The sequence below is a fragment of the Carcharodon carcharias genome, chromosome 15 (genome assembly GCF_017639515.1).
Source record: "Carcharodon carcharias isolate sCarCar2 chromosome 15, sCarCar2.pri, whole genome shotgun sequence".
NCBI lineage: Eukaryota > Metazoa > Chordata > Chondrichthyes > Lamniformes > Lamnidae > Carcharodon > Carcharodon carcharias.
Genome location: NC_054481.1, coordinates 116,162,940 through 116,190,068, shown reverse-complemented (window position 1 = coordinate 116,190,068; position 27,129 = coordinate 116,162,940). Strand labels below are relative to the sequence as shown.

Genomic DNA, 27,129 nt, shown 5'->3' with positions numbered 1-27,129 from the left:
AACGAACAGTTCACTGCCATTTTAAAATACAGCCACTTAACTCTGGTGAATTGATACATATCCAGTAATGGCTTACAGTTAGCATGTAAATTGAAACCTTTGGTCATGTTATAAACCAATTTCATGCTGTAGCATTAGCAAGAAAATCACAGAAATGATAGCATGGAGGAACCCTTTCAGTCTACTGTGCCTGTCCTGTTTCCAGCTCTTTAACCCACACAGCCTACTTTAATCCTGACTATCCCAGTACCTTTTATATGTTCCTCTTCATGTAGTTACCCAGTTGGTTTGCACTGGTATTACAGTCTGTGCCCCTGTATCTATTTGTTCCCATTGTTTTAGTATTGATACAGTCTGCTGATAACCTATTGCCACTTGATATCTTTCACACTTTTGAAAACCTTGATTATTAATTTCAGCAACCTTCACTATTTTCAGAGGGGGAAGAAGCTCGAACTTTTCTAAAAGCAAAAAACTGCAGATGCTGGAAATCCAAAACAAAAACAAAAATATCTGGAAAAACTCAGCAGGTCTGCGGACAGCATCTGCGGAGAGGAACACAGTTAACGTTTCGAGTCCGTATGACTCTTCAGCACAACTAAGGAAAAGTAGAAAAGAGGTGAAATATAAGCTGGTTTGGGGGGCGGGGGAGGTGGGACAAGTGGAGCTGGATAGAGGGCCAGTGATAGGTGGAGATAACCAAAAGATGTCATAGACAAAAGGACAAAGAGGTGTTGAAGCTGGTGATATTATCTAAGGAATGTGATCATAAAGGTACAGATAGCCCTAGTGGGGGTGGGGTGGGGAGAACGGATCGAAATAGGCTAAAAGATAAAACAATGGATGGAAATACATTTAAAAATAATGGAAGTAGGTGGGAAAAGAAAAATCTATATAAATTATTGGAAAAGGGGGTGGGGATGGAGGAGAGAGTTCATGATCTAAAATTGTCGAACTCAATATTCAGTCCGGAAGGCTGTAAAGTGCCTAGTCGGAAGATGAGGTGTTGTTCCTCCAGTTTGCGTTGAGCTTCACTGGAACAATGCAGCAAGCCAAGGACGGACATGTGGGCATGAGAGCAGGGTGGAGTGTTGAAATGGCAAGCGACAGGGAGGTCTGGGTCATGCTTGCGGACAGACCGAAGGTGTTCTGCAAAGCGGTCACCCAGTCTGCGTTTGGTCTCTCCAATGTAGAGGAAACCACATTGGGAGCAACGAATGCAGTAGACTAAATTGAGGGAAGTGCAAGTGAAATGCTACTTCATTTGAAAGGAGTGTTTGGGCCCTTGGACGGTGAGGAGAGGGGAAGTAAAGGGGCAGGTGTTGCGCCTTCTGCGGTTGCATGGGAAGGTGCTGTGGGAGGGCTATCTGTACCTTTATTATCACATTCCTTAGATAATATCACCAGCTTCAACACCTCTTTGTCCTTTTGTCTATGACATCTTTTGGTTATCTCCACCTATCACTGGCCCTCTATCCAGCTCTACTTGTACCACCTCCCCTTAAGCCAGCTTATATTTCACCTCTTTTCTATTTTTACTTATGTCTGTTGAAGAGTCATACGGACACGAAACGTTAACTGTGTTCCTCTTCGCAGATGCTGTCAGACCTACTGAGTTTTTCCAGGTATTTTTGTTTTTGTTTTGGATTTTTCTAGGTTTTCTTCATAATTCTAACTCTCAATCTTGTTATTTTAGTGAATCTTTCCTCTTTGAGTTTCTAATAGCCTTTCTACACTGAGATGCCCAATACTAAACACAGTACTGCAACTGTTGCCAAATCTGTCGTAAAATTCAATATTACTTCCTTGTTTTTAAACTCTGTTCTCTCTGTAGCCTTTTTACACAGTATCCTGAGTGTGGCAATTCAGATTGTGGTCTCCACAGTAACACATTATCTTGATGTATCTAGAGATTCATGCCCTCCACATTATCAGACTATTCTGATTGTGGAGAGTCAGATTGTGACCTCCATAGCCCGTGAGAATTACTAAAGAAAAGGGCAAAGTTCTACATTCAGTCTGTAACCTTTTGTGTTTTATGAAGAAAACTGAAAATCCCGGATTTAATCTGAGACAGCTGATCAGTAAAGATGATACAAATGCTCTTCACATCTACCCTGGGTGAAGCCAGGATTGCAGTTCTTGATCACGAGATGGTGACAATGCTGGAAATGTGCTTGTCTACTGGGAGTTGGATCCACCTTAGCTGTGAAAGCCTCCACAGTGAATAGCCTGTCGAAGGTTTGCTCAAGAATGATTGTGCAGAGACAGGATTATTGGGGGTGGTTGGTGTCTGTGGAATCATAGTCCAGTATCAGCACCAGTCGAAGAAAAAGTGTGAAAATTAGAGAAATATAAAAATTGCGAGTTGTTGGGATAAAAATGTGGTGTGCTTCTGCTCAAATACGCTATACCCTAAAGCAGCAGTACATGGGGGATAGTGTACCCTAAAACAGCAGTACATGGTGGTGTTTGTGTTTGAGTCTGCAAAGAGATATACATAGGTTAAGTGAATGCAAAAATTTGGCAGTGTATAACGAGGGAAAATGTGAATTTTCCACTTTGACAGGAAGAATAGAAAAGCAGCATATTATTTAAATGGGGAGAGATTGCAGAATTCATTGGTAGAGTTGGATCTGGGTTTCCTGGTGCATGAATTTCTAAAAGTTGGTCTATAGTCACAGCAAGTGATTAGGAAGGCAAATGGAATGTTGGCATTTATTGCAAAGGGAATGGAATATAAAGAGTAGGGAAGTTTTACTGCAGCTGTACAGAGCCTTAGTGAGACCACATCTGGAATACTCTGTACCGTTTTGGTCTCCTTATTTGAAAAAAGATACAGTTGTGTTAGAAACAGTGCAGAGAAGGTTCATTCAACTCATTCCTGGGATAGGGGCTTAACCTACGAAGGAAGGTTGGACAGGTTGGGCCTATACCCATTGCACTTTAGAAGAGTGAAAGGTGATCTTATTGAAACACAAGATCCTGAGGGGATTTGATAGGGTGCATACTGGGAGGATGTTGTCATTTGCAGGAGAGATTAGAACCAGTGGACATAGTCTTAAACAGTAGACCTAAACTGAGATGAGTTTTTTTTCTCTCCCAAAGGGTCATTAGTATGTGGAATTCTCTTCCTCAGAAAGCAGTGGAGGCTGGGTCATTGAATTTTACAAGGCAGAATTGGACAGATTTTTGATAGGTAATGGACTCAAGGGTTATTGAGTGGTGGTGGTGAGGTTGGGGGGCAGACGGAAAAGTGGAGTTGAGACATAACCAGATCAGCCATGATCTCATTGAATGGCAGAGAGGCCTTCTCCTGCCCTTAAATCCTATGTTTAGTGTCTTCATTCCCTCCTGCGCACTTAATCACCACTTTATCTGGCCTTTTTAGAATAGGAAGTGGCTGCGAAACAGTATTGACGTGCATCAGATATGTGTGAAGGAAGTGTGCAGAAGAATAATTTCTGTGTTCAGATTGTGAGGTTGTAGAAAGCTGCACCAGTAACATGTGTTTATCAGTGTTTTCTTTTAGCTTTGTACTCTCACTTCTGTCCAAAATAGATGTTATATGTTTTGAGTTGCTTGAGTGAAATAATTTTAAGTCAAGATACTTTGACCTCAACTTAAAGTGAGTTAAGGGACAAGCTTTTGCATCCTGCAAATTCAAATAGAGCCCCTTTTGAAAGTTCAACAATGTAAATTTGTTTATAGAACCTTCAGCCTTGGCATCTTTTATTTTATCTTCTGCAGAGTTCTGAGAGGTTTGCACTGAGCAATGTAAATTTATTTTCTTTTCATCCAATTAAAAATCCACTTCAGATGAAGGAAAACATACCTGAAATGTCCAAATCTCTCTTAACTCTTACAGCATTTCCTGGTGTGTGTGTGTGTTTTTCAAATCAGTTACCTTTCTGTGCATTCTGAAGTGATTGTTTAGGGGTTTTAATGGATTGTGTGATTCTTGCAGCCTTCTAATTCTCTATATCAGGTATTCTACTCTGTGGAGTTTCCTCACCAGTCGATTGGAAAAATAGGAATAGAGGAACGGGGGTTGACTATTCAGCTCCTCAAGCCTGTTTGTCTATTTAGTTAGATCATGACCGATGTAATACCTTAACTCCATCTACCTGCCATTGTTCTGTAACCTTAATACCCTTGTCAAACAAAAACCTGTTCTACTCTGTTTTGAAATTTTCAATTGAACCCCAGCCTCAGCAGCTTTCTGGTGGGAGAAGAATCCAGATTTTTATTACCCTTTGTGTAAGGAATGTTTCTTGACAAACACCCCTGAATAGCCTAGCTCTAATTTTAACGTTCTGCCCCCTTGTCCTGGACTCTCCCATCAGATGAATAGTTTCTCTCTATCTACCCTATTAAATCCTTTAATCATCTTAACCACCTCAATTATATCATCCCTTAAGTCTTCTCTACTTGGGAATACAAGCCTTGGCTATGCAACCTGTCCTTGTAATTTAACTCTTTTAGCCTCACTATCATTCTGATGAATCAGTTAGAAATTGTTTAGCGGTGTTCATGTGGTCTTCATATGCAGAACCAAGGGTACATATTGGATGGGGCTGTGCTTTTTAGAACAGTATGGGTGGTACCAGACTTTGCTAATTGTTCCATGCAGAGCTGCTTACCACAGTTAACGTTAGGCACTGGGTAATGTGTGTTGTATGGCTGACAAGTTTTCAATGTAAGCGTTCCATCTGCCGCGTCACTATGAGTTCACTAACAGTTTTGTTGAATTTCTGCAAGCTTTCCCAAAAATTGTTCTGCCAGAATTGGAAATACTGTGTCTTTTAGTCTGTTATTTTTTATAACTGTGTCTCGTTTAAACCTTTTCACATTTACTGATTGCTTGTCCTGCTTTCCCTTATGTTATTTATAGTTGGAGATATCTGTTTTAAAATAATTGAGTGTTGCTTTTAAAGCATATGCCAGGAAGTAACATTGCTCTGATCTTTTTGCCCATTGTACCCTTTTTCTCCCCCTCTCTTCTGCACACACACCCCCACCCATCTCATATTACCTTTTCTGTAAACATCTCATTGCTTGGGAGAATGGAAAAGTTCAGTAGGGGATATCTACTTCACTTTCTTCCCTTATCCCAAACCAGCTGGCTCCTTCCCCCTCTACTCTTCTGAATGTTGTCCTGGATTCAGGGCAGTTTATTCCTGACCCAAGTTCCTCACAAAGCAGTGTCTGATCTGCTGTTTCAGTTTTATGTTTGTGTGATTTGCACTGTCGATGGTCCTCACGTTCTTTCTTTCAAGCCTTCCTTTTGGTTTGTTTTGTTTTTGTGCTCTCACACACATGAGGTTCTCTGTTTTCTTTTTCAGTTACTGCATCTAATTCTCATGCACCCTGGAGCCTTCTCGTCTGTTATGTTGTTTTGTCCCCAACTTTTAACACTCTGCCTTGATTTTCCTTCATAACTTGAGAGAGTGAAAACTTACATTTATATCGTGGCTTTCACAGCCTCAGGGTGTCCCAAGGCGCTTTACAGGCAATGAAGTACTTTTGAAGTGTAGTCACTGTTTTAATGTGAGAAATGTGGCAATCAATTTTCACCCAGCAAGCTCCCCCAAACAGCTTCAATGTAATGATTGGTTAATCTGTTTTAGCAATATGGTTTGAGGATAGACAGGGCCTCGGTTTAATGTCTAAACTGCAAGATGGCAACTCCAGTAGTGCAGTAACCCCTCAATACGATGCTGGAGTGTCAGCTTAGGTCAATCTTCAACCCACAACCTCCTGACTTTTATGCCAGAGTGCAAAGATTGAGCCAAGGCTGACACTCAGGAAGAATGGAAGGCTGAGGGAGGTGGGGAATTGTTGACCAAGACCCAGTTAGATCTGGTGGTGATATGATTGATTTTAAGTTTTGGAGCGTTACCATTGGACCAAGGCTGTCACGCTTTTGATTCATTGATTATTGATTGCTTGCTCTGTGTTGTATATGTGGTTATTACCTGTTCCTGCCCACCACCAAGTTGGTTTCTCTACCTGTCACATTGGACTTCACATGGACTTCCCTTTTACAGTCAAAAAGATTGGAATAAATGTTACCCTGGTTCAAGTCCCCTCTGCAGCCTGTTCCCTGAGGAAAATCTTAACATTCTTTGCTAGCCCAGGCCCAGTTCTTAACTGTGGCACTGAACTACCACTAATTTAGTGCAAATTAATAATCTCACGCAGACCCCAGGATAATTATTCAAGAAACAAGGTGTCACATTAGAGTAAGAGCTTTGTTGACGTTAAGGCCGAGGTACATTACTGGTAGAGAGGAGCGAGTGCTCCCTGGTGCTATGAGTACCTGAAATAGAGGGATTTCTATTCCCTGCTCTGAGTCGGGGGAAAAAATGTTACACAAAAAGCATATTCCATCGGTTTTATTTAATGAAAGTCTTTCGACAGGCCAAATCTGCTCCTTCTCTGGTTATGTCGCAACAGAGCCTCAATCAGCTGGCTGCTTACTAGTGGCTTTCTCAGAAAGATACAATCTCAGTAAAATTAGTTCAGTAACACAAAGGGATTTTCATTGTTCCATCAGCAATAACCATTGGTCTTTTATCATGACTGGTCATATCCATGGAATTGATCCCACAACACAGGCAAAAAGTGGAATCCCATGTAATAAAAATGTAAGTGGCTCTGACCATTGGTAAATGTGGATGTTGAGAGTGAACCATTTTCTTGAGAAATAATTTGACTTGTGCATCAGATTTGAGACCAGAGTTGAAGTGCTAACTGATGATAGGCATATGAACCACCACACCCTCCTCCTGTTTCCTCTGAAATCTTTACTTGTCCAATTCCACCCTGTTGCTTGAGCTGAATTCCTTCAATTGTATTTCCTCAGAGAAAGATTCCCTGATGAAATCGGATCATTCTTTAACTGAGCAGCATTGTGCACTTGGCAAAAGGAAAGGCGTGTCATCTCTCCCTGAATTCTCAGCCCAGGTACAAGACAATGTAACGTCAAACAGTCTTGTCAGCATAAAATATCTCATAGTTTACACATTCTGTACAGCCCCGATCCGGATCTCTGGCCGGATCAATGTATAGATAGGTTGGAAAAGTTTAAACAAGTACGCAGAACACTTTGCTTACTTCAGTAGTGCTGTTCTAAAGCCTGAGTTTGGCATATCATAGCAATCTGCTTATTGAAGGAAGTGATTCCATTGTTGGAGTTGCAAAACACCTGCCATTAAATCAGGTACGGTAGTTGCTTTTGACCATAAAATCATCATTGCCTTGCAGTTGGTATTTTGATGAGAATCCAGCATATTGTGTATTTTTACTCGATCTTGAGGTGGGACAACAGTAGCAATGCAGCATTATTTGACTATCCCTAGTTTCCTAGAGGGTATTATGTTAATGTCTGGGATGGGTGATATTTGGTCAAACTGGGTAGCGATGATGGGTTCTCTTCTCTTCCATGAAGAGCACTGATGAACCAGTTGGATTTACACCACAACCCAGCATCATTTTTTTCTCTAGTGCTGGCCCACAGATTTTATTGTATTCGATCTTGTAACTTGTCGGGGTGAGATTTGAATTTGCTGGATTGTTAGTCCCATACCATAACCCCTCCAACTTGAATCAGGAAGAGCAGGAGTTGGGATGAGGTTGGAATTGGTAGCGTTATCTGTTCAGGGCAATGAAACAACAATATCTTGCATTTATTTAGCACCTTGAAACAAACCAAGAAGCTTCTTAGTAAGTTGTCAAACTTGAGCAGGAGTAGGGTGTGAGGGGCAGAGACTGAAAGTGTGGCGGAAGAAGGAGGTATCTGAAGATGGAGCAGGATGTAACATGATGAAAGAAGGAGTTCCATATTGTAGGGACAGGCTGGTTGAGGCTTCTACCACTGATGTAGATAGTACAGTTGACCAGGGTTGGGGGAAAGGACAGTAAGCAGAGGGATTGCGAGCTGGAGGAAATTACAGGGTGACGTGGTCTAATCTGCTCATGAAAAGCAGTGTCCAGTCTCTCAAAATTTATTCTGTTTTTCTTTTAGAAACAGTATGTCAGAAGGGGACAGCAGTGGAGATGCCATTCATGGAAAACCATCAGCGATTAGCAGATTTTTTACACAGATTGGACAGGTAAGACATCATCCTTCTCCCTTCCTCTCACCACCTATACCATAATGGTTAATTATCAATTGTCTAATCTCCCAAATCACAATGAGGCATTGCTATCTCTGCGAGGTCAGATCTTGTTTCTTGTGGTTTATTAGGTAATTATAGTTAATTATTGAATAAGGGTAAACCCTACTTTTATCCAGTTTGAGAATATGAGTTGAATTTAGCTAGTGCCCAGCCAAAACTGGACAAATATGAATGTGCAATATTATTCTGTAAGAGGTGTGATTTCATTGCTGTTGATGGTTCAGAGAAATTTTTTTTAACTTCCTGTAAAGAGGAGACAGATTCGTACTGGGGTGTATTCCCATGATTAACTAGCTGTCATGCTGCCCATGTGGCTTTTGTGTTGGCTGGCTATTAGATTATTGAGGGAGAATGGGGGAACATGGATCTCCCAGGTCTTACCTGACATCCACACAGGCAGCTTTCAGCAGGAATCCTTGCGTAACATTCCACCTATGTCTCCTCCCTAGCCCAGGACCCCTGAAATCCATTGTAGCAACTCAGCAGCTGCCCTTGGCTGGGATCAACTAATACAGCACCTTCTGAGCAATTCTGAGGGACAGAATTAATCTACTCTTGGAGAGGCAGGGATTAATCAAGGACAGTCAGCATGGTTTTGTTAAGGGGAGGTCATGTCTGACCAACTTGTTTGAAATTTTCGAAGAGGTGACCAGGCATGTAGATGAGGGCAATGCATTTGATGTAGTCTACTTAGACTTCAGCAAGGCTTTTGATAAGTTCCCGCATGGGAGACTGATAACGAAGGTAAGAGCCCATGGGATCCAAGGCAATTTGACAAATTGGATCCAGAATTGGCTGAGTGGCAGGAAGCAGAGGGTGATGGTTGAGGGGTGTTTTTGTGACTCTTTGCCTGTGTCCAGTGGGGTTCCACAAGGATTGGTGTTGGGTCCCTTGCTGTTTGTGGTATATCTAAACAATTTAGACTTGAATGTAGGAGGCTTGATCAGTAAGTTCGTGGGTGACACGAAAATTGGTGGGGCGGTAAATAGTGAGGAGGATAGCCTTAGATTACAAGAGGATATACACAGGCTAGTCAAATGGGCTGATCAGTGGCAAATGGAATTTAATCTGGATAAGTATGAGGTGTTGCACTTGGGCAGGACAAACAAGGCACGGGAATACACGATGAATGGTAGGACCCTGGGAAGTACTGAGGGTCAGTGAGACCTTGGTGTGCATGTCCGTCGGTCCCTTAAGGGTAGCAGAACAGGTAGATAAATCTTTTGGGATACTTGGCTTTGTTAGCCAAGGCATAGAATATAAGAGCAGGGAGGCTGTGCTTGAACTATATAAAACGCTGGTTAGACCACAGCTAGAGTATTGCATGCAGTTCTAGAATCCGCATTATAGGAAGGATGTGATTGCACTAGAGAGAGTGCAGAGGAGATTTACCAGCGTGTTGCTTGGGCTGGAGAATTTTAGTTATGAGGAGAAATTGGATAGGCTGGGGCTATTTTCCCTGGAGCAGAGGAAATTGAAGGGGGACATGATTGAGGTGTATAAAATTATGAGGGGCATAGTTAGGGTAGGCAGGAAGGAACTTTTCCCCTTAGTGGAGGGATCAGTAACCAGGGGGCATAGATTTAAGGTAAGGGGCAAGAGGTTTAGAGGGGATGTGAGGAAGAATTTTTTCACCCAGAAGGTGGTGGGAATCTGTAACTCGCTGCCTGAAAGGGTGGTAGAAGCAGATACCCACATAACGTTTAAGAGGTATTTGGAAGTGCACTTGCGATGCCATGACATACAAGGCTATGGGCCTTGTGCTGGAAAATGGGTACTTGTTTGACCAGCGCAGAATCGATGGGCCGAAGGGCCTTTTTCTGCTCTGTAGACCTCTATGACCCTATGATTTCCTGATCTGAATATTGTTCACTGATGGAGTAGTACATTAATTCGTTTAAACACAAAATCAGCACAGAAATAAATAGCTCAAATCTTTAAAAATTTTCTCTTTAGGTCTACCAGTCCTTTTTAGACAAGTCCACACCGTATGGCATTATGCGATGGATTGTAACATTTGTCTTTGGCGCAGTCTACATGATTCGAGTTTATATCCTGCAGGTGAGTACATTGTTGTAGACACCCAGTAATGAATGACACGACCAAGTCCATTAATGTTACCATAAAAGTATTGTCGCAGTGCAGATTCTAGCCTTCATCTTCACCAGGACACTGAGAAACAAACTCCCACGGCAACCTTTTTATTTTTGCTGGGGGGTATTTTCAGGATGGGATACAATGCTGGGGGTGGGAGGTCAAAGCGGTTGAACATTGCTCTTGATCTTTGTGAACTGGCTTCAAATCCAGATCAGACTGATAGGATGAGTTTCCATGACCTGATGTGAAAATGCCCCCACCTGAACTGAGTGCAGTATTGGCAGTAGCAATAGTGAAAAGGCAGTGAAGCGAACCAGTTACTCTTGTGCTTTGAGAGGCCATGATCCTTATTAAATGAAAAATGTGGCTGTTTTGATTATTTGTAGTAGAAATTTGATTCTCGTAGCAGAGGCTGGTTTTAGATCTAATAATGTCCAGTTTCTACCAAACTTCCCATTTTCTTCAGAAAAGAACATAAGAGCAGCAATAGGTCATTTAGCTGCTTGAGCCTGTTCTGCTATTCAATTAGGTCATGACTGATCTGTGACCTTACTCCATGTATCTGCCTTTGCCCCATATCCCTTAATGCCTTTGGTTAACAAAACTCTACCAATGTCAATTTAAAATTGACTGCAAGAGAATTCCAAACCTGTACCATGTAGAACTGCTTCCTAACTCCCGTCTGAAAAATCTGACCCTAAAAAATTTATAGGCTATGTCCCTGAGTTCTAAACTATGCAACCAGCATTAATAGGATAGGTAGCAAGAAACTGTTTCCCATAATATCTGAAAACTTTGATAAAATCACAGTTTAATCTTCTAAATTCTGGGGAATATAACTTTAGTTTATGTAATCTCCATAATTTAACGCTTGGAGGTTAGGTAGCATTTTGGTAAATCTATGCTGCAGTCCCTCCAAAGCCAATTTTCCTTCCTAAGGTTTGATGCACAAAACCAAACACAATACTCCAGATGCGGTGTAACTTGTACATTCTATTAGACTTTTTGATTATTTTCTGTACCTGTCTATGATCTTTTAATAATTTGTGTTCTGGATATCTGGACCACCATCTCCCCCACCTCGCCGTCTCTCTTGATGCTAATTTTGGTGTTTTTCTTGTTCAGGGATGGTACATTGTGACGTATGCCTTGGGGATTTACCACCTGAACCTCTTCATTGCTTTCCTGTCCCCAAAGGTCGACCCTTCACTAATGGAAGATTCAGGTACTGAGACTTCGGTGGATTTGTGCGAGTGAGGATTTGACGTCATTAATTTGCAGAATTCTAAGACTTATATGCAATTTGATTCCTTTCATTTAGCGAAATGTGATCAGAAATATTACTCAATAAACTTTTGGAAAAAATAATGATCAAACTCAATTTGTATTTGTGGAGAAAAGTTTGAGTGGGGGAATGGCATGATCCAGGTGTCAACTGATCGGAGAACTGGATAATGCAGGTAAAAGCAGCGTGTATAACTTCCAACTATGACGAGAGAACTGAAGGACAGAGTTAACAAACTTCAGGCGACCTGGAGATTAGAAGGGTTTATTTCTGCCACAAAGTTGCAGATGTGTAAATCCCAGATAAAGCAACTGGTGTGGGGTTTATTAACACCTTTTGAAAACACTTTAATCGTGTGTCCAGACTGTGCCAGTCTTACTGGCCCTGTAATATAACTGGGTCCTGTCATCCCAGCAACTTGAAAATTTCCAAGTGTATCTGTAGCATTGCAGCTGGAGCCATGGTAAAGGGGTCTGCCAGACTGTCACAGCATAAAAGCTGTTTAAAAAGCCAGCAGAATTAGATTGAGAGTTCTAGGCTTAAATAGCGAGAGAGATGGTCCTGAGCTGCCTTAACCATTGAAAAACATCAGAAAGGGAAGGGGTTCAGGATGTAGGATGTAAAATTAGATCGCTCTCCAGGAGGATTCTTTTGATTTACTTTTGAGGAGGCAGATTTAAAAAACTTAGCTGGAATTTTCATTGGAGGATTAAATGGATTGGCTACATTCCATTGTGTGCGGGGAAGGAATAGACTTAATGAGCTGAAGACACAGCGGTGTCATTGGCCCCGGGGAGAATGACAGACAGTGGTTGGTGATTAGTGTGTGTACCCTTATTTAAAAGTGGAGAGATGACAAATATGTTAATGTGAACAAAAAAAAGGAAGGGAATATACATTTTTTAAAAAGTCTGAGGAAACATCATTGAAGTGATGGAACCTATTTCAGTCAAAGAAGAAATAAAAGACATTGGTTGGACAACATTGGGGATTTTCATATAGTTCTGGTCACCATATTATAAAAAGGATCTAGAGGCACTGGAGAGAGAGAGAGAGAGAGAGAGAGTGCCAAAAATATTTACAATGATGATGTCAGGAAGGAAAGGATGAACATGCTGGATCTCGTGTTGAACAGAGAAAACTGAGAGGGTGACCTAATAGAGTCATCATCCTCCTTCAGATACCAGGCCCTAAGGGGGTGTTAATGACACGGACTTCCATGGATTAGTCCATGATTATGCTTGGCAAAGTACTGCAGTGACTTGCTGTTGCTTTCTGCATTATGGCTGACCAGGAAGCTCTCCCGCTCTTACCACCTGCCATCGGTGTATTGGAAAGATTTACAGGTTTGACCATGTTATTATGAACGCACCTTCCGTGACCATCAAGTCCAGGAGTGGGACTTGAACCCAGACCCTCTAGCCCAGAATAGGGAAGCTACTACCACTGTGCCACAATACCTCTCCACCTAATAGAGTAGAGGTCTTTAAGATAATGAAAGATTTTGATAGAGTATGTACAAAGCATTTCTACATGTGGGGAGGAACAAAATCAGTGACCATCAATATAAGATAGTTATCAAAACATCAAATAGGGAATTCAGGAGAAATTTCTGTACCCTGTGAGTGTTGAGGATGTAGAACTCGCCATCACAAGGAATGGTTAAGGCGAATAGCATAGATGCATTTTAGGAAAGCTGGACAAGGACGTGAGGGAGAAAGGAATAGAGGGTTGTGCTGATGGAGTTAGATGAGAAAGTATGGGAGGAGATTCAATGGAGCATTAACACTGGCATGCATTGATTGGGCCAAATGACATTTTTCTACATTGCATAGTCTGTGTCATCAAATTATGTGCAAATTGTTGAGCAAATACCAGTTTAGAGGGGAATGGAAGAAATGGAAAATGTGGAGGTTGGCAGCAGGGAGGTGTTAGGAGTGAAATTAAAACCAGTTTTAAAAAAAAAAGCTATACAGCAAAAGTAATATGGCTGCCTGGACCAGAATTTTCAGCTTTGTAGCAGGGCCCACCCCAAAATAACATTGTCTGTCTGTCTATCCTCACAGCAGGTGCTGATTGACCTGCTATGTACTTCCAGCCCTTTCTGTTTTTGTTTCAGATTTTCAGCATCTGCAGTATTTTAATTAATGAATGAATACTTTTTCTTGCTTTGCTACCATAGAACATCCCAGCAACAAAACAGGCCATTTAACCAGTGGTTTTCTTCATATAAGGCACCAAATCTAACCCCACCCTCCTGCTTGGTCATCATGCCCTTTAACATCCTTCTTTATCAAGTTTTATCTTTAATTATTGATGGAATGTGCCAAGGTCAACATTATTGTCCATTCCTAAATGCCTTTGAGAAGGTGGTGGTAAATAATTTTCTTAAACTGCTCCAGTCCACATGGTGTCAGTATAGCCACAGTGATGTTAAAGAGGGAGCTCTAAGTTATTGAACTAGGGACGATGAAGGAATGGAGATATATTTCCAAGTCAGGATGGGTGAGTGACTTGGAGGGGAACTTGCAGGTGATGGTGTTCCCATGCATCTGCTACCATTGTCCTTCAAGGTGGTAGAGGTCGGCGGTTTGAAAGGTATAGTCAAAGGAACCTTGAGTTGCTGCAATGCATCTTGTAGATGGTACACATAGCTGCTGGTGGTGAAAAGAGTGAATGTTTAAGGTGGTGAATGAGGTGCCAATTTTACCTTTTTTTAAAAAGAACTAGCAGGCTGTTCTTTAATAGTGGCTTGCAGGTAAGAATTTCACACACCCCATTACATTCCACCACGGAATGTGAAGACCATGGTATAGATCTAAAACATTTTGGTGAGCTCTGTATGTGTTTTGTGATGTGCTCATTTTTGCTTTTCCCAAGAAGTGTTTTTAATTTAATCCTGGGTGAAAGCCCCTGTCTTTTAGTGTTCCTTATTCCATAAGGAATGGGTGAGGCTGATCATTCACCTCTGTTTGGTATCCAAGTTGTGTTGTTACAATGATTCAGGGAGACAAAGAAGGTTTGCTAAAGTATGCCCTGTGACTTCCTACAGTAGTTCTGTCCTGTATTTTCCCATCCTCGTGGAACCCTTAAGAGAATTGATCAGGAGATCCGCCTTCCTGCATATCCAGCAACTCTTTAGGCAAGGAATATTTGGGAACTGAGAGACTTTTTTATCTTTATGTTGATACTGAGCCTGTTGCAGATAGCAGGTTGTCAGTGGAAAAATTCTTTTAATGGCTTGCTGCTGTTCATGTACACCAGTGAATGGCTCTCTCCTCCATGTATGTGGGTAATAATTACAGCTGCAAAAGAAATGTCAAATTTAATCAATGAGCTTTACTTGTCTGACTGATCTGGTGCTGTGAATGTGTAGCAATTACGCTGTCATTGAACAGGGGCTCCCTATGGGCTCATGTAGTAGGGAAGAGGCAATTATTAATTCAGGTTGACTCTGTTTTTACATTCACTCTTCCTTTTGTACATGCTTCCACCTGACACTGTTCCTTTGACTGATACTCTGCATTTAGTCTCCTGAGTGCACAGTCAAAATTTGATTGCATACGACTAAGCGTTTGCTTCAAGATGCTGACTGTTGTTGAGATACCTTTCTACAGGTACCAGCACCCCTCTGGTCATGCACTGTGTTTGAGCCTTAACATTGGTCAACACTGTGGCTGAGCCTGATCCTGTTCCTCGACTTGCAGATGGCAGTCAGCATGCGCTTTGGGCAGTGATAGACACTCCTCCTCCATCCTGCATCAAGAATTCAACTAGATTAATAAAATATGACTTCCTTATCACAAATCCACGCTGGCAGTCTGATCAGCTCACACTGGTGCAAGTGCTTTGTCACTCTATCTCTGATAGATTCCAGTAAAGTCAGGTACTGACTCTACCTACTTAGTAATTGGAACTTGAACATAAAACTCATGAGTAAAAGTGCAGGTGAGATTAAAATCCTGCTTGTAACTGATTTTTTTTTGTGGCTGTAAAAACTACATATTTATCATTATAACAAAATCAAAAATTAATATATTGTATATTATAAATAGAATATTTCTTGCACAGCAGTGCAATTTGATAAACACTGGCAGAGGTGATGTCACAGATGAGACAGGGTCTGTTTCTGGATTTCACTGTGACTCATGATATTTGCTTAGAAGTGTTTTGAAGAGAAACATTTGTTTAAAAAATTAACCACAGCTCCAATTACCTTGTCTTAATTTGTGGCTCAAATGGATCCATATTATAAAACCATCACATATCCATGACAGAGCCTTCCCAAACACAATCAAATAGCAAGGAACATTATTGACCTGTTACTCTGCTGACAGCTGTGGCTAAGTTGGTAACACTTTTGCCTTTGACTCAGGAGGTTATAGGTTCAAGTCCCACTCCAGGGGCTTAAGCACAAAAATCTTGGCTGACAGTCCAGTGCAGTTCTGCAATCTCAAAAGTGTGCTGTCTTTTGGATGAGATATTAGAGCAAATGAGTCTTGGTTTGACAGGTGGACATAAAAGATCCCATGGCACTATTTCGTAGAAAAGCAAGGATTTCTTTTTAGTTTCCTGGCCAATTTTCATCCTTCAAACAACAGATAATAACCATGGATAGATATTCTGGTTATTATTACATTAATGATTATGGAATCTTGCAGTACACAAATTGGCTGCCACGTTTTCCACAGTAAAATGGTGACGACGCTTCAAAAGTGCCCGCAAAGTGTTATGGGACATCCTGATTGTGGAAATGCTATATAAATGCAAGTTCTTTCTCTTTCTGAGGCTGCTGCATCCCAACTGGTCAATATTAATATTATTTCTCTCTCCTGCCCAGATGATGGACCTGCTTTACCAACGAAGCAAAACGAGGAGTTTAGACCCTTTATAAGAAGGCTGCCAGAGTTCAAGTTCTGGTAAGTGATTTGGAGTCCAGAACAATCATCTTGCACAGTGACAGCATTGCCAGATCCAAACTCTGTATTGCTGGTCTCTGTTTTATGCTGTCTCAGACCTGGATTTTTCATTTCCTCTAGCAAGCTAACAGAAGAATATGGAAAGAAAGACAGTAGAGGTTATTAGATTTATTTTTGAATGCAGGGGCCCTGGCAGTTGACAGCTAGCCAGAGCTGCACAGCACTGTGCTTGTGTCATGATGCTTTGCATTGTAATTTAAGCACGCTGATGCACTTCACTGGCCAACTGTGTTTATAATACCAAGGGAGGTGATAGTTCTGGGAGCAATTTGATATACCATGAAAAACATTCCAATCACTTTGGACAGGAAAGTAGTACCACTTTGCAGTTTAAAATAATTATCAGCTACCGAGCACATCATTGAATAACATAGAATTTACAGCATAGAAATAGGCCATTCAGCCCAACTTGTCAATGCATGTATTTATGCTCCACATGAGCCCCCTTCAACCCCCACTTCATCTCATCCTATCCTATCGGCATATCTATCCTTCTATTCCTTTTTCCTTGCTTAACTAGCTTCTCCTTAAATGCATCTATGCTACTTGCCTCATCCACTTCCTGTGGTAGTGAGTTCCACATTCTAACCACTCTCTGGGTGAAGTGTTCATTGACAGTTCCTTCACTGCTCTTACTGGTTGTGTGGAGACTTGTACAGTGATATTTACATCACAGGAGTGCTGAGTTGATGTCTGGAAACACTGTTCAGGGCAGAAGGTAAGTTACTATACCTTTATGCAGCCTTGTACAGTGGTCTTGCAAGAGGATGTGTAATATGCATTATACTGAAAGAGCAATACCTTGCATTAAAGTAGCAGTTATAATGTAGGACATCGCAAAGCACTTCACCAAAGCATAAGGGGAAAGAATGGACCTGTGACCAAAAGCCTGGTTTAAAGAGGATCTTAAGGGAGGAGAGGCAGAAGGGTTTAGGAAGGGAATTCCAGAGTTTAGAACCTAGACAGCACATAAGGTTCAACTGAGACAGTTGCTGGGGAGGCTATGAGAGAGATGCTGGAGTATGGAATTTGTGGCATGGATTGAAGACTGTTGCTGACTCCACAGGTCTTTGTGAGCAGAATCTACTTCTGTTAGGATAATCAAGATGCTGTTATGGTGAAAAATTGCCCCAATGGTCAGATTTCCCCTAGAACTAACCAAAACAAACCCAAAGCAGTAGCCATCTGATTTATATCAACCACAGCATCCCCAAAACTCTAATCCTGCACTCCATACCAGGATCAGAAATATCACCTGTGTGAACTCCTCAATAGATTAAGGAGTGTGATCAGTTTCAATCATACCTGATCCCCAATTAATTAGACTCCTCATTTCCAGCTCAATACACTTTGAATTTGTCATGTGAACCACGAGAATTTTAAATTAATATTGCTAAAATTGCAAGACTCCTGATAGTGGCCGCATTATTTCACTAGATATTTATTCTAAATACCTGTCAAACCCTCATGACTTTGCAAGTCAAAATTTAAGGTGTAGCCTTCAGGTGAAACTAGGCTAAAAGGCTGGGGATAATTGGACCTGGACTTACAGATGTAATTCAGTCCCCACGTTAAGATCATATATTCTGCTTATATAAATCTTTAGTTCACTATTATGTATAGCTAAATAGAAAACTTATGACAATTTATTGTTTGGAGCATAGCAGCTTGTCTTTAGTTTAGTCTGAGAATCTGGGAGAGGGACAGTTTTGCCAGCACTGGTGTGAGGACACAATGACAGTGTGACAGGTTTCACAAAGGGATTGTCCATTATAGATGTGAACATAGGAATTTTAATTAGATAAAAGTTGACAGTGTATGTCAAAGTATTTTAATATATTGATAGTATATTTGTGGAAAAGCTTTGAGTTACTGATCACTGAAATCAAATAATAATTCACAATGCCACTGAAAATAAGAGCAATTTGTAAAATGGTTGCTGTGTTTGTCCATACAACAGTAATCTCGAGACTCAAAACAATTCATTAAATGTGAAGTTACTTTAAATGTTGCTCAGGTGTGATGACATGCTATATAAATGAAAGGCTTCTTTCACGCAGTGGAGAGAACTGGAGGGTGCTGGAAAGGCCTTCTGCACAGCTTGTGTCAGTGTTTGGCTAATGGAGGCAGCTCTTCAGCTGGTGTTGTCTCCTTGCCAACCACCTGGCCAATACTCACTGTGCACTGCCCCAGCCAAGCTGGCATCATTGGTGGAGGGGAGGAGAGCGGACACCTGGGTGTTAAAATCTGTTACAAAGCACCAATGATCTTGCTGTTTCCAATTTTATACGTTTATGATAATGTTCACCAGAAATTGTCTTTCAGAACCAGAGTTTAATAGTAATGGATGGGAGGATTTGTTTAGAATTGCCATGTATTTGATGACGTGGACACTATGGGATAGCCACAGATCTCTGCAGCCCAGGGTAGAAGTCCAGACGGCTGTGTTGCCTGCCCGGTGCCAGTGTTCAGGACATCTGCTCTGGGCTGGAGAGGAACTTGCATGGAAGGGGGAGGATCTAGTGATCGTGGTCCATGTTAGTACCAATGACATAGATGGAACTAAGAAAGATGTTCTGCTGAGGGAGTATGAGCAGCCAGGGGCTAAATTTAAAAAGCAGAACCTCAAAGTTAATAATCTCTGGAATACTACCTGAGCCACCAGCAAATTGGTGTAGGGTAAATCAGATTAGAGTGTTAAATGCATGGCACAAAGATTGGTGTAGGAGAAATGGGTTTTGATTCATAGGGCACTCGTACCAATACTGGAGAACGTGGGAATTGTACCGTTGGGACCGTCCTCACCTGAACCATGCTGGGATGAGTGTTCTGGCAAGTCATATAACTAGGACAGCAGAGAGAGCTTTAAAATAAATAGTGGGGGCAAGGCGTCAAGTTTGGGAAGATGTGATCAATTAAATTGAGAAGACCAGGCAGAGAGAGCAAATTAGGAATTAGGGAGATGATGATCAGAGCGTGGCAGAAAGGGGCAGAGCGTACAAAGCTCAGTGCACTAGCAGATAAGGCTAGATGTTACAAAAATAGTAAAAAGACAGAACTAAAGGCTTTGTATCCGAATGCATGTAGCATTCATAACAAAACAGATGAACTAACAGTACAAATAGAAATAAATGTGTATGATCTGATAGCCAATATGCATACATGGCTGCAGGATGACAAAGACTGGGACCTGAATATTCTAGGGGTATATGATATTTAGGAAGGACAGGAAGCCAGGAAAAGGTGGAGGGGTAGCTCTGTTAATTAAGGATGACATTGGTACAATAGAGAGAGATGACCTTAGTACTGCAGAACAAGATGTAGAGTTAGTTTGGGTAGAGATGAGAAATAGTAAAGGTAGGAAGTCACTTCTGAGAAATCAGATAGACAAAGGTAGCCTGTATGATGAGTTCCAAGTTTTTTCAGGACAGTTTCTTAAAGCAGCACGCTTTAGCACCAATCAGAGAGCAGACTATACTAGATCTGGTAATGTGCAATGTGACAGGATTAATTATTTGTCCCAGATGATGAAACTGAAAGCCAGATCCCAGAATGAAACCTCTCATGATGGATCATTTACAAGAGTCTACCAGTACACTTTTAACACACACAATGAAACGGTTATTAAACAGGAAAAATAAACTATATTTCACTAGACCAAAAGGTTGGAAAGATTTCAATGCAAGCACCAGAAGAATGATTCAAACTCACACTGTTCTTCTTATCCCAGCAGTACCCTTACAGACACAAACCCCTGGGGAAGATTTACCACCATCTCAACACCAAGGCTTCTTGCTTGAGCTGATTCAGTTACAAACCGTTTTCTTCCGGCAGACTTCTGAACATTCACGAGGTGCTTTTCCCCAGCTGGTATCTTATACCAAAAAAACCCACAATCTGAACTGTAAGGTTATAAAACCTTAATAAAAATGCATGTATACAAACAGGGCCTCCAGACTCCCTGGCACCAAGCTCACAAAAAACTAAATGAAACTGGAACCATGTTCCACCATTCTCAACACACACATACAAATATAAAAATATAAATTAAACTTAAAGTTATACATTGTTCCAAACATAATGACCTCATAGTGAAGGTGCCCCTTGGTAGCAGTGATCATATTATGATTGAATTTCACATTCAGTTTGAGGGAGAGAGAAGTGGATCTAAGACTCATGTTCCAAACTTAAATAAGGGTAATTATGAGGACATGAAGATAGAGCTGGCTAAAGTGAACAGGGAAATTAGGTTAAGGTATAGGCCGGTAGAGATGCAGTGGCAGATATTGAAAGAGATATTTCGGAATACTCAAGGGTCTTTCTCACTGGGATATATCTTTTCTAAGGGAAGGATGCATCAACTTTGGTTTACTAAAGAAGTTAAAAATAGTATCAAATTAAAAGAAAAGCATATCATTTCACAAAGATGAGTGGCAGATCAGAAGGTTGGACAGAATATAAAGAACAGCAGAGAATGATCAAAAGATTAATAAGGAGGGAGGAAGTACGAGGTAAATCTGGCTAGAAATACAAAAATAGTAAGAGTTTCTACAGGTATTTTAAAAAGGAAAAGAGTAGGTAAAGTGAGTGTTGGTCCTCTCAAGAGTGAGAATGCGGAATTAATAATGGAAAATAAGGGAATGGCGGATGAATTGAACAGATATTTTGCATCCGTCTCCACTGTAGAGGATACAAATAACATCCCAGAAATAATTGTGAATCAGGAGGTGAAAGAGAGGGAGGGACTTAAAACAATCACAATCATCAAGGAAAAAGTACTGAGAAAATTATTAGAACTAAAAGCTGACAAGTCCCTGGGTCACAATGGACCTCATCCTAGGGTCTTAAAAGAAGTGGCATTGGTTTTAATTTTCCAAAATTCCCTAGATTCTGGGAAGGTCCCATTGGATTGGAAAATAGTGAATGTGACTCCTGTATTCAAGAAAGGAGGCAGACAGAAAGCAGAAAACTACAGGCCAGTTAGATTAACATATGTCATAGGGAAATTGCTGGAATCTATTATTAAGTAGGTTATAGCAGAGTACTTCGAAAATCTCAATGCAGTCAGGCAGAATCAACATAGTTTTGTGGAAAGGAAGTCATGTTTGACTAGTTTATTGGAATTCTTTATGGAAGTAACAAGCAACGTGGAAAGAGGGGAACCTGTGGAGGTCCTGTGCTTAGATTTCCAAAAGGCATTTGACGGGGTGACACATCGAAGGTTACTATGCAAAATAAGAGCTTATGGTGTAGGGGGGTAACATATTAGCATGGGAAGAGGAATGATTAGCTAACATTTTTGTGTGGGCAAGATGTGATGAATGGACTGCCACAGGGATCAGTACTGGGGCCTCAGCTATTTACAATTTACTTCAGTGACTTAGACGAAGGGACCAAATGTATGATTGCAAAATTTGCTGATGACGCAAAGGTAGGTAGAAAAGTAAGTTGTGAGGAAGACGTAAGGAATTTGGCGGATGGATAATAAGGTGGGAAAATGTGAACTTGTCCACTTTGACAGGAAGAATAGAAAAGCAGCATATTATCTAAATCGGGAGAGATTGCAGAACTCAGTGGTAGAGTGAGATCTGGATCTCCTGATGCATGAATTACTAAAAGTTAGTCTATAGGCACAGCAAGTGATTAGGAAGGCACTGGGAATGTTGGCATTTATTGCAAAGGGAATGGAATATAAAAATAGAGAAGTTTTACTGCAGCTGTATTGTGGTATTTTACTGCAGAGATTGCAGAACTCTGAGGTACTGAGGGACCTGAATTGGGAAAAGTTAGTATTCAGGTACACTAAGTGATTAGAAAGGCAAATAGAAAGTTGTTGTTTATTGCAAGGGGAATGGAATATAAAAGTAGGGATGTTTTGCTGCAGTTGTACAGGGCATTGGTGAGACCACATCTAGAGTACTGTGTACAATTTTGGTTTCCTTATTTAAGAAGGGATATAAATGTGTTAGAAGCAATGCAAAGAGGGGTCACTCGATTGATACCTGGGATGGTTGGAGAGGCTGGGGCTGTATCCATTGGCGTTTAGAAGATTTATAGGTGATCTTATTGAAACATATAAGATTCTGAGGGGTCTTGACAGGGTGGATGCTGAAAGATTGTGTCCCCTTGTGGGAGACTAGAATTTGGGGACACAGTTTAAAAATAAGGGGTCTCCCATTTAATGTTGAGATAAGAATAATTTTTTTCTCTGGGTGTCGTGAATCTTTGGAACACTCTTCCCCAAAGAGTGGTGGAGGCAGGATCAATTAATATTTTTAAGGCAGAGGTAGGTAGATTCTTGAGTAACAAAGGAATCAAAAGTTATCAGGGGTAGGCGGAATGTGGAGTTGAGGACACAATCAGATCAGTCATGATCTTATTGAACGGGGGAGCAGGCTTGAGTGGCAAAATGACCTATTGCTGCTCCTAATTTGTATGTTTGTATGTTGACATAGTGCAGAATTATATCAGAATTACTGCTGTTTCACAAACAAAAAAATGTAGATTCTGTGGGAAAGAGAGAAACGCCAAAAGTAATGAAATGCACTACAGGAATTTGGTGAAGGATACAGCGGTCAACTGAACCCAGTCCATTTAAATCACCACAACACTAGCACAGTGCTAATTGGGCCAACTGAGAATCAAAACAAAATAAAAACGCCATCAGCCAAACTACAACTTCCTCCATTATGGGTCTCCAGAAAAAAGTAATTGTAAATCTTTTTAGAAGGAAATTTCTTTCAGAAGTCCTACCAAGGGACCCAGGAACCTTTCTGCAAGGAAGATAATTATATAGCATCTTATCACACCTCTCAAACACCACCTGATGTCATCCAATTCATTTTTAAGTGGAGTGACTTCTTTTGTGAAAGAGGGCAGATATTTTTACACAGCAAAATCCTGCTCATGGCAACGGGACAAAAGACTAGTTAGTTCCATTTTTGTGATGTTGCCTGAGAGGAATGCTGTGCTAGGGCATCGGGATTAGTCCTTGCTCTAATTGAACTAGCACAGTGGGATTGTTAATGTCTCCCTGAGCAACCACTGAAGTCAGTTAGGGGCCTTAGTTTAATTAGTCTCATTCAAAGCATGGGACCTTTAACAGTGGAGCCCTCCCTTGGTATTGCATTGGAGCCTGGCACTAGATTGTGCACTTAAACCTGCATGAATGCTACAAATCAAGAAGTAGTGGTTGATGATATTCAGTTTGACTTTTAAAAGGCTATTGAATTGTCGTTGGAAGGGAAGATTGAGAAAGATGAGCTCCACAACTTTGAGGTTCTGGAGAGAAAGGAGTTAAAGTTAGGACGATGAACATCTTGAATTTGCAGTCAGCTTGCTGAAGACTGGACACTAACTGTGCCAGGACAACACATAAGGAAGTCATTCAGCCCATCAAGCCCATTTCTGGTCCTCTCCAAGAGTCCAGCTAGTTCCCCTTCCAACACTACGTTTTCCCCATAGTCTTGCAAATATTTTCCCATCAAGTGGATGGTAAAATCCCTTTTGAGGGCCATGACGGAATCTGCCTTCACCACACTTTCAGACAGCGCATTCCAGATCCTAACCATTTGCTGTGTTTAAAAAATATGATGCCTTTGGTTCTTTTGCCAGCCACTTTGCGCAATGGGAACAGTTTCTCTCTACCCACTTCGTCCAAATCCCACATGAGTTTGAACACCTCTATCAAATGTCCTCTTGACCTTCTCTGCCTTAATGACCAACTATCTGAATGATTGAATTGTTGGAGGCAGAGAGTAGTTAAGCCATGCTGACCAGAAGGTCTTAGGTTTGATTCTCAGCACAATCTGAACAAACTGATCTCAACTGAGGTGATGTTCTGTTGGCCAGGACACTTGCTTCTGATCATTTTCCAGTGAGCCCTGCACATGCTTATGCATTTGAGAGGGATTACAATCATATATGTGGCTGATTCCTCCTGCAGTCAAATAGCGTCCTGACACTTGCTGTCTTAGTTTATGCATAAAGAATGGCTGGTTTATGTCAATCTGTACCGCACCAGGAGTCAGCATGCTCAGATAAAGTGGGATCAAAACTGCCAGATTTGAAAATAACTGACTTTTTTTTTGTCTACATTTGGTTTCAGGCACTCTGCTACAAAAGGAATAATAGTAGCTATGGTTTGCACGTTCTTTGATGCCTTCAATGTGCCCGTTTTCTGGCCAATCTTGGTCATGTACTTCATTATGCTCTTCTGCATTACCATGAAGAGGCAGATTAAGGTAAATCCAATGGATTGTGTGTGACACGCTGCATTATGGACAGAATGCAGACTTGAAATGCCAACCCAACAGCAAAGTTTGCCACTGTGAGCATGTTTTATGTGAGGTAGAGTGTGAAATCTCTATTTCAGAAGGGTCTCACTCAGTGCTTTTGATGGCAAGGCACCAAATTGCTTATAGTGCAGGGTTGATTCTGAAAGTCTTATTGCTTTATTCTGTAATATACAGGGGGCCACACCATTAACTATGTACCGTGCTGGGTACTGAAAGACTTGGGTGGAAAAAATCCCAAACTGCAGCTTTATTGCACAAGGTGGAGTCTTGTAAAATTCCTGGGAACATCAGTCGGCTCATTCTCAGACCATGGTGCCTAAATCCCAATCACTTTCTGTGCTTTATTTTATATTTATATATTAAGGTTTTTGTGAGGTACAAGAAATTGGGATACAGTCTTCTCACTTTAAGAGACTGGCTTCACATCTGCCCCTAGATGATGGGATGTTGATCCTCCAGCGCTGCAGGGTGTACAAATCCCAATGCAAGTGAGTTTGAGCATTTCCAAGTAGGTCTAAGTCAATGGCAAAAAATGCCTACAATTCAGCAAAAATGGGCTGTTGTGATGTTGGCTCCAAGCCATGTTGTTGGGTCATTTGAGGGTTGGATCTCTCAAGCCAGAAGGCCTCCGGTCAGTGCCTCAGTTGGCGCTGTGTTGGTATAGCTGGCTGCGTATCGGGGATGAGCCTTGGGTTGGGGAATAAAAAATCAGCTTGTGAACCCACTGCTGACAACTATCCAGTAAGCAATGATCCATTGATGCCCTTTAAAATTGAGTAGCCTATTAGCAGCCGTTGCCTTGGATCTCATTAAGAGGGGCCATTTTGAGGAGGTTCTGGATGGCATCCAATACCCACATAGCCATACTTCCTGGGGTAGTGCTGCGTGAAATTGTGTGTCAGTATCATTCAGTAATTTTTCTTTTATCCCTTTAAACAGCATATGATCAAGTACAGATATTTACCGTTCACACATGGGAAAAGGACATACAAGGGGAAGGAGGATTCTACGAAAGCGTTTGCCAGTTAGAGAAAGTGCTGCTTGGCACTCCTGGATTATCTTCTCCCCTTCCCCTTTACATGTAAACATTGGACAATGATCACAACAGTGACATGACTTTATTATTATCATGTTTGCTCCAGGCCTTTCTGAAGGGTACATTTTAGAAGGTGATTTAGTTCTGAGATTTTTTTTGGTGCAGAGACATTGTCTTTATATGATATATATGCAGACATTTTTCCTGACCATTTTGATTTAATTTATAGGTGACTTCATTTAAATTTCCCTTTAATTGCATTCCCCATGCCAGTTGCTTCAACTGTACTTCCTCCTTTTTGTCTTTGGAAAAGAATTAAAATATCAAACCGGTTCCATACTTGGGTAATTAGATTATTTGCTGAGTCCCCAAGTTATTAAGGCTTTTGGCAAGAAACTGTTGCAGTATTAAGAAACGACAATGTCAAGTAGTTGGTATTAGTTGGGAAAGGGATGGCTTTTTACTGCATTTTCAGGATCTAATAAAATTTTGGAAGCTCAGCTTTTACATTGAGGCCTCTTTGTGGGGGTTGGGGGAGCAATTGAAGTTGTGATGGGAGGGTTTTGGAGAATGTAAGGAAAGAGGGTTGCAAGAAAAACTCAGGCTTGCAGCTTTTGAAACTAAAATGTTCACTTTCAACAGCTGCAAAACCACACAGCTTGAAGATGGGGATGAGGCATCCCTCTCCTCCCATGTTTAAATCCCAGAATCACTTTAAGGACATTGGCATCTATTTCCTGAGTACTAGCATTGTGCTCTGAATTCATCAGGCTAGACACTAATAACGGGAGAGATATCAAATTTTGATCATAAAATTTTTTAGTATGAAAATGAGATGCTGAGCTTTGAACTTTGTTGTAACAAGGTACCAAGAATTACAAGTAAGCACTTGAGAATTTGCTTTGTTCTGTTTTTTTAAACTGCTAAAGGTCAACAGTTTTCATGTATGCAAGGGGAAAGAGGCAGCTTTAAGGTACAACAGAGCTGCCTTTATTGTACTCGCTGAGGCAACTGTGTTTACATCAAGTAGCAAGCCCACCATAAGGAATGGCAGGTGTGTTTGGTAGGGAGGGTGGGGGCGGGGGTGGGGGGGGGGGGGGGGGGGGGGGGGGGGGGGGGGTGGGGGGTAGGGAGGGAAAGGCTGATGGATTTTATCAGAAAAGATAATGAGACACAAGTACTGAGTAGTAAGGCAAAACGAAGAGATGTTAGAAATGTTCCAGAACAGATCTGTAGACATTAAACCAGTTCA

General features: G+C 41.2%; 1 protein-coding gene across 2 annotated transcripts in view; it reads left to right on the top strand.

The window, feature by feature from the left end:
• Positions 1-26,776, top strand: part of rer1 (retention in endoplasmic reticulum sorting receptor 1) — a 36,663-nt gene extending 9,887 nt beyond the window's left edge. Inside the window, exons 2-8 of one of the 2 annotated variants that reach the window (XM_041207095.1) lie at positions 6,869-6,969; positions 8,030-8,117; positions 10,140-10,244; positions 11,406-11,505; positions 16,406-16,484; positions 24,652-24,787; positions 25,781-26,776. In XM_041207095.1, coding sequence (XP_041063029.1) covers positions 8,037-8,117; positions 10,140-10,244; positions 11,406-11,505; positions 16,406-16,484; positions 24,652-24,787; positions 25,781-25,870 — 591 coding nt within the window. In that variant the 5' untranslated portion in view covers positions 6,869-6,969; positions 8,030-8,036 and the 3' untranslated portion in view covers positions 25,871-26,776. The remainder of the gene's footprint in view (positions 1-6,868; positions 6,970-8,029; positions 8,118-10,139; positions 10,245-11,405; positions 11,506-16,405; positions 16,485-24,651; positions 24,788-25,780) is intronic. The other variant, XM_041207094.1, reaches the window with a different exon arrangement.
• The last annotated feature ends 353 nt before the right edge of the window (positions 26,777-27,129 follow it).